The 12772-nt window shown below is 38.0% G+C and overlaps 1 protein-coding gene across 1 annotated transcript in view; it reads right to left on the bottom strand.

Moving 5' to 3' along the window:
- Positions 1–1040: 1040 nt before the first annotated feature.
- hpcal4 (hippocalcin like 4) overlaps positions 1041–12772 on the bottom strand; it is a 31174-nt gene continuing 19442 nt past the window's right edge. Inside the window, exons 2-4 of the mRNA XM_067425463.1 lie at positions 4019–4194; positions 1354–1569; positions 1041–1264 (exon numbers count right to left, since the gene is read on the bottom strand). Coding sequence (XP_067281564.1) covers positions 1067–1264; positions 1354–1569; positions 4019–4180 — 576 coding nt within the window. The 5' untranslated portion in view covers positions 4181–4194 and the 3' untranslated portion in view covers positions 1041–1066. The remainder of the gene's footprint in view (positions 1265–1353; positions 1570–4018; positions 4195–12772) is intronic.

Genomic DNA, 12772 nt, shown 5'->3' with positions numbered 1-12772 from the left:
TAGGGTAGGATTAGAGTTTGGTTTGAGGATTAGTTGCATGTAATTATGCATAATTTGCATACATCTAACATGTAACAAGTAAAATAAAGTGTTACAGATTGAATTTATTATTAGTGTTTTTGGTAACACTTTATAATAAGGTCCATTAGTTAACATTAACTAATAATTAACTAAATAAAGGATTTATTTATCTTTGTTAATGTTGATTTCAACATTTAATAATACATTATTAAAATCTTGTTAACATTAGTTAATGCACTGTGAACTAATATGAACAAACCATGAACTAACAAACTAACAAACCATGTTAACAAAGATGAACAAATACAGTAACAAATGAACTGCTCATGTTAACTAATGATACCTTATTGTAAAGTGTTACCGTTTTTAACTTTTGAGTGAGTGTTGGATGACAGCAAAGATAATCTAAAGGTAAAAACTAGGTAAATGAGCATGCAAAATTAAATATCCAAATACTGGGCGATAATACATACAGTAACAATAAATAAATAAAAAACTATTGTTAGCAGATAGCTAGCTACCGACAAATCGTGCATCCCTAATGTATATTTTCATCCTTTGCTTTTGTTTTTTTATTATCTTGGATTAAAATGCATTAGAAATTAATTATTATTAAATTACTATCATTTATTTATAATTATTAAATTAAATTCAACTTCTTAAAGCGATGGACGCCTGTCTTTTGGCTCAAAAGTGTCTTTTTCTGAGGAAAGAAATGTCTTGTATTAATGATTCAATCTTTCAAACTTTCCAACTCTCTCTACGGGCTGGAAAGATGACAGAATGTGTAACAAGTGATACAGGATTAAAAATACTCTCTCTTGCATTACTTTCACTAATCATTCTATATGGCCATAATCATTGCCTTTGTTTGCACTCTTAAGATTACCATGCAGTCTAACTTCTGTTCAACTGTATATACATTTTCTCTCATCATCTATTACCTACATCTCTCTAGAAGTCTGTACATGGTTCTCTCCCCCCCCCCCCCCCCCCCCTCCCTACACCCCCCAGCCCCCTTCTCTCATCTTCATCCTCTCCTTCCTTACTTCTGCATGTCACATTGCAGTAAAAGAACAATGGAGGGGTCGCTCTTGGCCGCCTCTTTGAACTCTTCCAGCGTGATCTCATCGTTGTGGTCCTTGTCCATCTTGCTGAAGATTTTGTCCACACGCTGCTGTGGGGTCAGCCCGTCCTCGTTCATGCGCATCATGATCACCGTTCCAACCATCTTGTAGATTGCCTAGACATTAGAGACATCCCGGATCGATGGGGTGAACACACTTCTAAAGCAAACAGTATGTGAAGCAATGCCTTCTCTAAATCCCTCACCTCAATGATCTCCAACATCTCCATCCGTGTGATCTTGCCATCTCCATCCAGGTCGTACATGTTGAAGGCCCAGTTGAGTTTCTGCTCAAAACTGCCCCTGGAAGTGATGGACAGTGCGCAGATGAACTCCCTGAAGTCAATGGTACCATCGCCATTTTTGTCAAATGTCCGAAAGGCATGCTGAGCGAATTTTGAAGCATCGCCATAAGGGAAGAACTGAAAGACAGAAAACCGATATGAACTTTTTTAGTACACTTTTAAAGGGATACTTCACCGCCTTTTCATATTAAACTGTTATTCCCTTAAATAAAATGAGTTGATACATACCTCTCTCGTCTGAGTGCGTGCTCTTAATTGCTCTGACGTGCGGTGACGATCTGATAGCATTTAGTTTAGCCCTAAGCTAAATGCTATCAGATCGTCACCAGGCATCAGAGAGATTAAGTGCATGCACTCAGATGAGAGAGGGATGGATCAACTCGTCTTAGTTAAGGGAATAACATAGTTTAATATGAAAAAGCGGTGAAGTATCCCTTTAACTACATAGACTTAATTAAAGGAGTAGTTGATGATCATTTTTTCATCATACACCCAAAGCCTACTATTGAATTTGATACATAATTTTCCAAGACTTCTTAATTATCAACATGATCAAAACTTTGTTGAAAAACCTGATGTACACAATCTACCACATGCCTACTGTCATCTGATAGATTATACTTATACTTATAACTATTATACTTTTTAGCAAGTAAAGGGGCCTTTCCGTTTAATTTTAAAAACACCCAACTTCAGGCTATGGTTCACATCTCTTTTTGCTGTGAAATCTTTAATGATTGTTCTAAAGTAAACATATTAAATATTGTTAGTAATATTTCAAGATGAACACTTAATGGACTGAAGAAGCATACGTTAACTTGATTATACATGCATCATTTTTTATAATCGTAAAAAAAATATTTTGAGCAAATTATACAAAAAAATTATTGCATTGTTTTGCCCCCCACAATGAAAACGACAGAGCTTTGATCATAAAGCTAAACATTTAAATATAATCTTACTAAGATTATAATATAGTATACTATATTAACTACAATATATAACTATATTATTGTGAGATATAGAGTGACTGATATTTAGATGCCATTTATGTAATTAGTCTGCTACACTCTTATGAAGCTCTAATACATATGGTTTACATTAAAGACAATCAGAATTTAATTGTACTTTTTGGCCATATTGTTATCAGCAACTGCACCAAATTGCATATTTTTTGCTCAGTTTGGGCCCTGACTAAAAAGTGAGTGTTTTTTCCCCCTATTTGAGATAGAGCTCCATGTTCTCCCATATCATATTATATTTCACTGATCAGGCATAACATAATGACCACTTACAGGTGAAGTGAATAACACTGATTATCTCTTCATAACTGCACCTGTTAATGGGTGGGATATATTAGGCAGCAAGAGAGCATCTTCAAAACTGCAGTGGTCAGTATCTATCAAAAGTGGTCCAAGGAAGGAATGGTGGTGAACCGACACCAGGGTCAAGGGCAGCCAAGGCTCATAGATGCATGTGGGGAGCAAAGGCTGGCCTGTGTGGTCAAACAGACTTGCTACTGTAGCTCAGATTGCTCAAGAAGTTAATGCTGGTTCTGATAGAAAGGTGTCAGAAAACACAGTGCATCGCAGTTTGTTGTGTATGGGTCTGCAATAGCCGCAGACAAATCAAGGTGCCTATCCACCACCAAAAGCACCAGCAGTGGGCACGTGAGCATCACAACTGGACCACGGAGGAATAGAAGAAGTTGGCCTGGTCTGATGAATCACGTTTCTTTTACATCACGTGGATGGCTGAGTGCATGTGTGTTGCTTTCCTGGGGAACACATGGTACCAGAATGCACTTTGGGAAGAAGGCTGGAGGCAGTGTGATGATTTGGGTAATATTCTGCAAGGACCTTTGGTCCTGCCATCCATGTGGATGTTACTTTGACATGTACCACCTACCTAAGCATTGTTGCAGACCATGTACCCCAGGGTTGGGCAATTCCAGTTTTTCTAGAATTGCCCAACCCTGATATACACCCTTTAATGGAAACGGTATTGCCTGGTGGCTGTGGCCTCTTTCAGCAGGACAATGTGCCCTGCCACAAAGCAAAAATGTTTTAGGAACGAGATTGAGGTGTTGACTTGGCCTCCAAATTCCCCAGATCTCAATCCAGTTGAGCATCTGTGGGATGTGCTGGGCAAACAAGTCCGATCCATGGAGGCCTCACCTTGCAACTTACAGGACTTAAAGAATTTTCTGCTAACACCTTTATGCCAGATACCACAGCACACTTTCAGGGGTCTAATGGGGACCAAAACAATATTAGGAAGGTAGTCATAATGTTATGCCTGATTGGTGTATACGCCATATGTGATAAACAAAAACAAAACAAAAAACATGAAAATTCTTACTGGCTTGGAACAGCATGTATGCGAGTAAATTATGACAGAAATGTCATATTTGGGTAATCTATCTCTTGAGATTAAGATTATTCTAGAAGTCTTGAGATTATTTTTCATTATGCTTGTAATTTAATTTAGGCAGCTTAGGGTCATCTAAATATACAAGTATGTATTCTGTGTAAAGCGTCCCTTTGGGTGTATAGATAACCTTCACCTTGACATAGAGTTGCTGGAACTCTTCCAGATTAAGGATGCCAGTTGGACAGTCCTTCAGAAATCCCTTATACCACTGCTTCAGCTCAGCTTCATTGAACTCGGTACTCTTGGTCAAGTCATCTAGCACCTCAGGAGCAAGCTTGCTGTTGTGTTTCCCCATCTTTGAACACCTCTCTGTGGACAAGGTAAGAAAAGAACCATAAAATGCATTAATGCATTATAGATTGGCAGCAGCAATTAAAAACAGAAATGTATTGTGGACAAGTCTTGACAAGGTGAAGGAGTGTGAAGCAACTGCAGCATCATTCAAATGACAACCACAGTCTCCATCCTTTATATTTCGTCTGCCTCAAGGATCATACAGAGTACAGAGCAAATTTTATCATCAAGGCAAGCAATTAACAAACATAACTGCAAAAATAAGTCACACCATTATGGCTGGGATTGTCAGACCAACTGTAACAGCGAGCAATTAAAGCCATTTTAATATGACTACATTTCACATCTAAATTTGAAATGGCTGACGCCCAAAATGGATGCTATCTGGAAAAATGGTATTGTTTGACTCCGCATTCTGAACAGAATCTAAAGAGATTGTGGGAGTTTTTTTTTTTTTTTTGGGCCAAACCAAAAGAGCAATGTTGCATGTCTCCTGACCACTAGGTGACACTGCGCAGAAACTGTCCAGGTACAGGTCATGGCTGTCAAAATACAAACCAAGATGAGTCAGAATATGCTAAAGCGTTGCAGTTTTCAGAGATATAGCCTCACGTTAATTTAGGCGTGTTTCTTGCCCTTACAGTTCAAAGGTTATTAGCTCAAATGCAAGTGAAACTTTGGACAGTTGGTGGCACTATAGCGACTGAGTTAGAGACTCCAAAATAGCTGTGGTTAATGTTCAGACGGTCCTCTATCTGTGCGCCAAATGTTGTAACTTTCCCACAAGCGTTTCTATGGGTTGCCATAGACTCAAGAAGAAATTAAAGAATAGTAATAACACCACCAATGGATACAATAGGTGCCTATGCATCTTTAGTGCTAGGCCCCTAATAATGAAGACTATTGTGTTCACTAAAATGGTGTTTCATGATTTAATTTGAATAATTGAGTTCCCATTAATTTTCTCCATAGAGAAATACATTTTTAACAATGTAGTACAAAACGACCAAGACAGACCTATAAGCTCTGAGGTTATTAATTAATCAATGGTGCTTAATTTGAAGAAAAAGAGGGCGGTCATTGTTGCTCTATATTATCTGAATCGAACATCTGAACAACCAATCACAATCAGCTTGTTGCTTAAGGCAGCAGTTCCCAAACTATAGGGGGCATAGAGTACATACAGTCAGTACATTGTTATGCAAAAGAAACATTATGCAATTATCTTGCTTATTATTTGGCTACTTGATACATAAGTAAATTAAAAAAAAACTCAAAAACCTCAAAAAAAGGGGTTTTTACCTCAAAAAAAGATTACCTCAAAATTAACCGCAGTACTCGCTTGATCAGTCTGTTATAATTTGTAGCGGTTGTTGTCATGCAGTTCCAGACCAATAGATGCCACAATTACAATGGAGTAAAAATATAGATGACAAATATAGCCGTGCAAAAATATAGATGAAAGATATATGGCTCTGCATTTAGCATGGACACGTTTGTGAAAGGACTACCAGTGCCAGGTAAACATAAAGCTGATAATGAATCTACGTAAAATTCACAAATACCAAAATAGCATGTCTACACCAGGCGCTAGTGGTGCGACAAATGCAAATAGAACCCATTATAACCATCTAATTACCATGTTATAACCATGTTATAACATTATAATACTATATACTGGATGCAGTGCAGCACAACAAATAGTAAACTGGTTCCCTATTTCAATGACAAATGGGGTTTGCAACTATCGCTTTATCTGCCGCCAGTAGACAAGCCTCTGTTGTGGCTTAGCCGTCGCATCCAGTATGGTTAAAAGTCAAGAAAATATGACAAGGCATATCTCTCTCTCAGATTTACCAGTACAACAGTGATGAAGAGTGACCACAGTTTTGCTTGCCTGCCTCAAAATATTAAAGCGATAGTTCATCCAAAAATGAAAATGTTATCAGTCTGGCACAATGATCCCTTATAGGAAGAAAACGAATAGGAAAAATACGAATGGTAAAAAACCGAGGTATGTATTGAACCGTGGACTAACTGTCTTGTTGCATCCCTAATACACACACACACACACACACACACTAGCGCCGGGTTTTGACTTTATTCGGCAGAAGTAATGGTGTTGGGAATATTAGATGAGATTCGTCTGATATGAGGTAAAAAATAACATAAATAGCCTACTGTTTGGTTTCTCACAGAAACCGATCTTTTTGTGTCTTAAGACATCATTGTGTCGCCACAAGCCGCAGGGTTTAATATGGATTTGTGGGGGAAATATAATGCATAATATAATACATGTCAATGGGAAAAAACCCCATTGAAATGTACACTGAAAAAAAGGTGTGTTGGATTTACATGATTAATCATGTACATCAGTTCCACATGATTCAATTAAGTTAAACAAACATAATGTGTTCACATAACTTCAACATCATGGAATGAAGTAATCTTTAAGTAACCCAATTGAGTAGTCTAAAAATTATTTTAAAATGGCTTCCTAACAACATGATGTGCACGGGGGGCCTGAGACCCTGACTCTTTAATCAAATCACAAGCTTATTTTGTTTTTAGTATATTTTAGAGGTCACTTGGCTGATTTATAAGACTGCACAAGCTAACTTTCATTCTGTTAACCAGCAATAGTACATAATAAAGTCCACACCCTAAGCAATCGCTCCGCTCTTCTCCACTATGGTAACCCAGTATAATTTGAATGATTCTAATTATTCAAACATAATTAAACATTAAACACTTAAACAATATAAAGTCCCCCCTTATCTAATTTTGCCCAAAAAACACACACAAAAAACCCCCACTTAAGTTCAAAATTTGTACTCTTTTCATCGTCCCACGCAAAGCATGCTGGGATCTACAGCTTCAGCAAAAATCATGTTCGAGTACTTGATTGGTTCACATTAACCCCAAATAATGTAATCTAGTAGATAGCACATTTAAGAGAATTACATTAATTGAAAGCAAAGAAATCATGTTTAGAAGAGAAACTATTTTGTTGCGTAGATTGCAAATAATAAGATAACGTAAATTGGACAATGTGTGTTTTCCTTTTTTTCCAGTGCATTATACAAGCAACAGTTGTAGTTGCTCGTATAATACATATATCCAATTTTCATTTTTGGGTGAACTATCCATTTAACTTATGAGACAAAACGTTAAGAGACCAAGGCAAGTAGTTAAGTACTGTATTAATTACAGTATTTCAAATAAATCCTATAGAAATGTGCAAATCATGTCTGTGAGTGGCTGGATATGCATTCCTTAAAGAATGCTCAAAAAAAGAAACAGTTGCATTTATGATAATAATCAGAAATGTTTCTTGAGCTGCAAATCATCATATTAGCTTAAATGACTTCTGAAGGATCATGTGACACCGAAGGCTGGCACAATGATGCTGAAAATGCAGCTTTATCATCACACAATACATTATACATTAGAAAAAACATTCAAATAGAAATTCTCTTTTTTTAGATGCATGTTATTTTTTTCTCTACAAAAGAGGTGGGACTGGCAGAACAAGTTTGGGAATCACTAGCATGCAACCCGATCACACATAAATGCGTATAAATAGTACGAGTGTGCAATGTCGTGGAATGTATACGCCAAAACTCATTTTGGCGTGCGCGCTGTTTTTCGCGTGCATATGATACGCTCTTGGGTAGGTTTAGGGTGGTGGGGCGTATATATGACGTGCTTGGGTAGGTTTAGGGTGGTGGGGCGTATATATGACACGCGCTTGGGTAGGTTTAGGGTAGTGGGGCGTATATATGACGCGCTTGGGTAGGTTTAGGGTGGTGGGGCGTATATATGACGCGCTTGGGTAGGTTTAGGGTGGTGGGGCGTATATATGACACGCGCTTGGGTAGGTTTAGGGTGGTGGGGCGTATATATGACGCGCTTGGGTAGGTTTAGGGTGGTGGGGCGTATATATGACACGCGCTTGGGTAGGTTTAGGGTGGTGGGGCGTATATATGACGCGCTTGGGTAGGTTTAGGGTGGTGGGGCGTATATATGACACGCGCTTGGGTAGGTTTAGGGTAGTGGGGCGTATATATAACACGCGCTTGGGTAGGTTTAGGGTGGTGGGGTGGGGGGTTCGTATGTAGAATACGCCATAAAATGCGTATCATATACACGCGAAAAACAGCGTGCCATAGACACGCCAAAATGAGTTTTGGCGTATACATTCCACGACATTGCACACTCGTACTATTTATACGCAGAATGCAAAACAAAAAAAAACGAATAATTTTCTAAAGATAAGATAAAAATTTATAAACAAGTAAAAACTAACAAAAACTAATCTAAAAAAAAAAAAAAGATATTTTCTTCTATATAGTAATGCTGTGTTGAGTGGACTGATTTGAACTAGTGACAATAGATGTTTCCATTTTTCTGTCTTTTAGTAGCTGTTGCCCGCTGTTCTTTTGGGGTTTTACACTTTTGTCCAGACATATAACATGTCTGTCTGTGGCAGAATCCGAGATATATTAAACCAAATCCAAATTGCCCTGGGCCTTGAAAATGGATATATTTGGGTGTGCAAATGACAAATGAGGCTGTGTTAATGACTCATTATCTCCGCTCTCGGATTATTAAAGTTCATGAAATATTGAACAGGTCTAAATAGTTGACGAGGGGCACATGATGACGGAATACAGCAGCAGCTTTGCACAGGAACTCATCTGAGACATTCTGAGAACCGGTCACCCACCGAGCTATTTTCTCCCCTGATGGTAGGTCATTTTAGTGGGATCATGATGACTAATCAGAGGTGAGCATTCATCTTCTCTCTCTCTCCCTCTCATTTTCTCTTGCTCTATTTCACTCCCTCTCTGTCACTGACCTTTTTTGAAATTCTGTGGTCTGGCGGCTTTGCTAATCTTGGCATCTTTCTGATTAGTTAACTTTAGCCAGGGGGGTTTAATTAAAGATCTAAGTGGTTAACGAACTGTATGGCTGACAACATTCGCCTCAAGGCTCTAGAAAGCTGATTCTTTTGCTTGTGAGACAGTTCCCTATTGTTTTCAATCAGAAAGGCTTCCATCAAACTATGCAAGCACTCCTGCCCACAGGCCAACCTTTGTTAACTTGTTTATAATGAGTGACTGCTCAAAGAGTCGGCGTGCGAGAGGAAACAAAATCTGTCAATCATTACTCCGGACCCCTCCATGAAACTTCAAAGGAAATGAAGTGCAACTCAAATTGTAAAGCAACGCTTGTTTTTGAAAGTTAATCTACACCCATATTGCTTAGGAACCTGTGAGAGAGTCCTGTGGTTACCTGGAAGTTGTAACATTTAATAAGCTGAACACACTGTGTTTTTTTGCCACAGATATCATAATATCCTACAAGTAAGGATTCATATCTCATTTTATTAGAAAGTGCAGATACACACTAAAAAAATGATTTCATGCGCTATATATAAAGACACAGCTAAAACAAGTTTATCTCACTGGTTTTTAGCTTGTTGTTTAAGCCAAACATATACTACAGGAATAAAGCTTGTTGTACTTTTTATTTTTTATGTATTTTATACTATTGTCTTGGCCCAGATTATATCCAACTAGCAGCACATACCCATCTGAGTCTTTTAGTGTTCGCACTTTTTCGATGTACTGTGCCTAATTTTATTTTATTTCTTAATTTACTGTTTTGTGCAAAGCGGTAGGGCTGGTTAAGAATATAAAATTTTGCAATTGCAATTATCATTTGAACTATCCTGATATTGATTCTTGAAATCAATAAATTGATCTTTACACTATTTTCAGTGACTGCGTGAAATTGTATTACTTGATTCACTTCCTTTTCTGCAGCTGCTGTCAATGTCTGAATCTGAAATTGCCCCCTATAGCCTTAAATATTGTAATATTTGAGGGGATAGCCATTTGTAGTGGTGTCCGAAACCGGATGTTATTGAATTCACTCATTAGCCCACATTGCACCGCAATAACGAGTGTACAGCCGACACACAATGCTCTCCGAATTCGCTCTCTTGTTTTCATTCACTCCTTTAAAGGACAACTCCGGTGAAAAATGAACCTAGGGGTAATTAACACATGGTTAGATCGTTCTCTAGGATGCGTTTTCATGAAAACTGAATGTAAAAAGTTTTATCTCTAAAAACAGATCAGCTTATAACGCTTGTCTATGAGGCATGGAGGAAGTCAAATTAAATCACTAGTTAAGCTAACAAGGCTCAAAATAGCCTCACACTAACACAGTAGCATAATGAGGGTCCCTCCCTACATGCAAACCGAAGCATTGTGAACTTTGTAAGTGTTAATAAGAAGATATTTTATAAATACAGTCCATTATGCGTTTACAGACAGAAGCCATCTTGGAAAAAAGTCTTGACGAGTCGAGCCACGAAGGCTGTACTAAGTGAGCTAGTCGATAGGAATTATGTTTGTGTAATCCAATTACATGGACTTTTTTTTTCTCTGTTAGAGTGGACCATATGAGAATCAAAGTTATGAGATTCAAAGTCAGTTCCTTACTTAGCACAGCGTTAACAAACTCACTAAACTGTTGCCTGGACCATGCTAAATGTTTTTAATTAATATGGACCCATTTCCGGGGTTTTCAGAAGCGAAAGTCTTCATAGTTGGGTAAACTTCTACAGTGGTGAATATGGGAGATGACAGCAAATACAATTTTCTTATTCCTATTTGCTTTGATTACAGTAGTCAGAGAGAAGGATGTGAAATTTGCAATCACACCCTCAGCCGTTCTATTAGAAACACTTAAACAGCAGTGTTAATTCAGGGTTGTTGCTGTTTTGTTACTGCCAAGGTAATATAACACAAAGTATGTCTTATATAAAATATAATATACATTTACAATAAATAAAAAAAATATTAACAATATTTCACAATTAGATTAATTAGAAAAGATTCACAATATTGATAACTATGGAAACGCATCATTAATCTGCGAAAAGGGTCCGTTGTCATAATGTGAATTTAGTAGTTCCCTATCCATGTTTCCTGCATTGCTTTTCAGCAACAAAAATAGTGACAAATTACTTTTTAGAGGCGGCTATTTCAAAAAGAAGAGTTGCTTGTTACACGGCCCAAGAAGAGAGGATATTTTGCATATGCAAGCAAATTAAATCTGGTCTCAACAGACAGCACTACAAATAAAAAAATTAGTTTGATGACATTTTGTTCAAATTGCTAAGTATTCAGTTTGTTTTGCAATGCATTCTGGGATTGGACCAAAGAGGAAAATTATCTTGTAAAGCTCTTGTAACCAACATCACAGAAAAATAATTATCTGTTAGGCTTTAAATATGTGCAATCTTTTGTTCTGTAGTGCGCCCTTGACCTATTCCTTTTCTCCTGACATGTCTACAATTCAATTAGGACCAACAGACCAGGTCTACCAGCATGTATCTTTCATTCAGCTTCTGTCTTCACATCATACATTGAGGCCATCAGAAACACATGGTGACATGGAGAAAAGGGTGGTACGGAGTTTCAAAGTGACTAAGTCGATTTATAAGTAGACTTTGAGGTCTGGAAGGCGAGTGAAGTGTTATAGAGGGAGAAAGGGAGTGGAGGGGGTTTTAAGAGGGGGAGAGACCAGCTGTGTTTGGTGTCTAAGATGAAGTTGGACAAAGCAGCCCCATCCTGAGCCTCTGATAAGGCCCGCTTTAATGACTGTCAGGAGAGCGAATGCATGTTTCAGAAAGCTGGGCTTCCAAAAGTGCCTCAGCCGATAAGAAATATTTTTAAAATTAATTAAAAAATACAATGCACACCAAAACAACTTTTAATCTTTTGCATGAGTTCAGAAATAATAATAGTCTTATTGCGTCTCCTTTTCCCAGTTGTTTGCTGTGGAATATACTGTAATCTCTCCTGAGTTTCTGTCCGATGAGTCCGTTTCGGCTTCATTTGCCACCCAAGAGGACGTCTCTGCTTATCAACGAATGCTTGCTTTTTTGTGGCTCGTATAGGATTATGACGGGATTAGTCTAGCAGTGCTGAGGGAAGAAATGTGGGAGACATTGTAAAGGTGCTGCTGTCACTATGCCGAATCTCTTTTCTTGAGCAGAAGTGATGCTTATCTGTGAGGATTTGCAGATTAATACTTCATGTTTTTAGTTGCTTGAACCACATGTAACCGCCCTAGAGGTCGCTGGCTTATCAGGGAAAAAATAACTACTGAAGGGCAGTCAGACAGGTCTAGATGGTTAGCTTTAGGTTTCTAAACAGATAAATGATTGTTCTGTTAGCACTGGTATCTTCTCTTTCAGAGCAAACATTAAACTCCTTTCAAGAAAATCACAACAGTTCATTGGAAGTACACTCATATGCATATAGACTATATTGCCAAAAATTCCCATTCTAAATCCCTAGGGCTTAATATGGAGTTGGCCAACCATTTGCAGCTATTGAACTTGAACTCTTCAAGTTAAGTGTGTTTATTGAAGTTTTTGACCATTCCAGAAGCACATTTGTGAGGTCAGGCAATGATGTTGGACGAGAAAGCCTGGCTTGCAGTCTCTGCTCTAATTCATCCCAAAGGTGTTATATCCGGTTGAGGTCAGGACTCTGTGCAGGCCAGTCAA

The sequence above is a fragment of the Pseudorasbora parva genome, chromosome 19, assembly GCF_024679245.1.
Source record: "Pseudorasbora parva isolate DD20220531a chromosome 19, ASM2467924v1, whole genome shotgun sequence".
NCBI lineage: Eukaryota > Metazoa > Chordata > Actinopteri > Cypriniformes > Gobionidae > Pseudorasbora > Pseudorasbora parva.
Note: the sequence above shows the minus strand (reverse complement) of the source record. Positions and strands in the feature narration are given on the sequence as shown.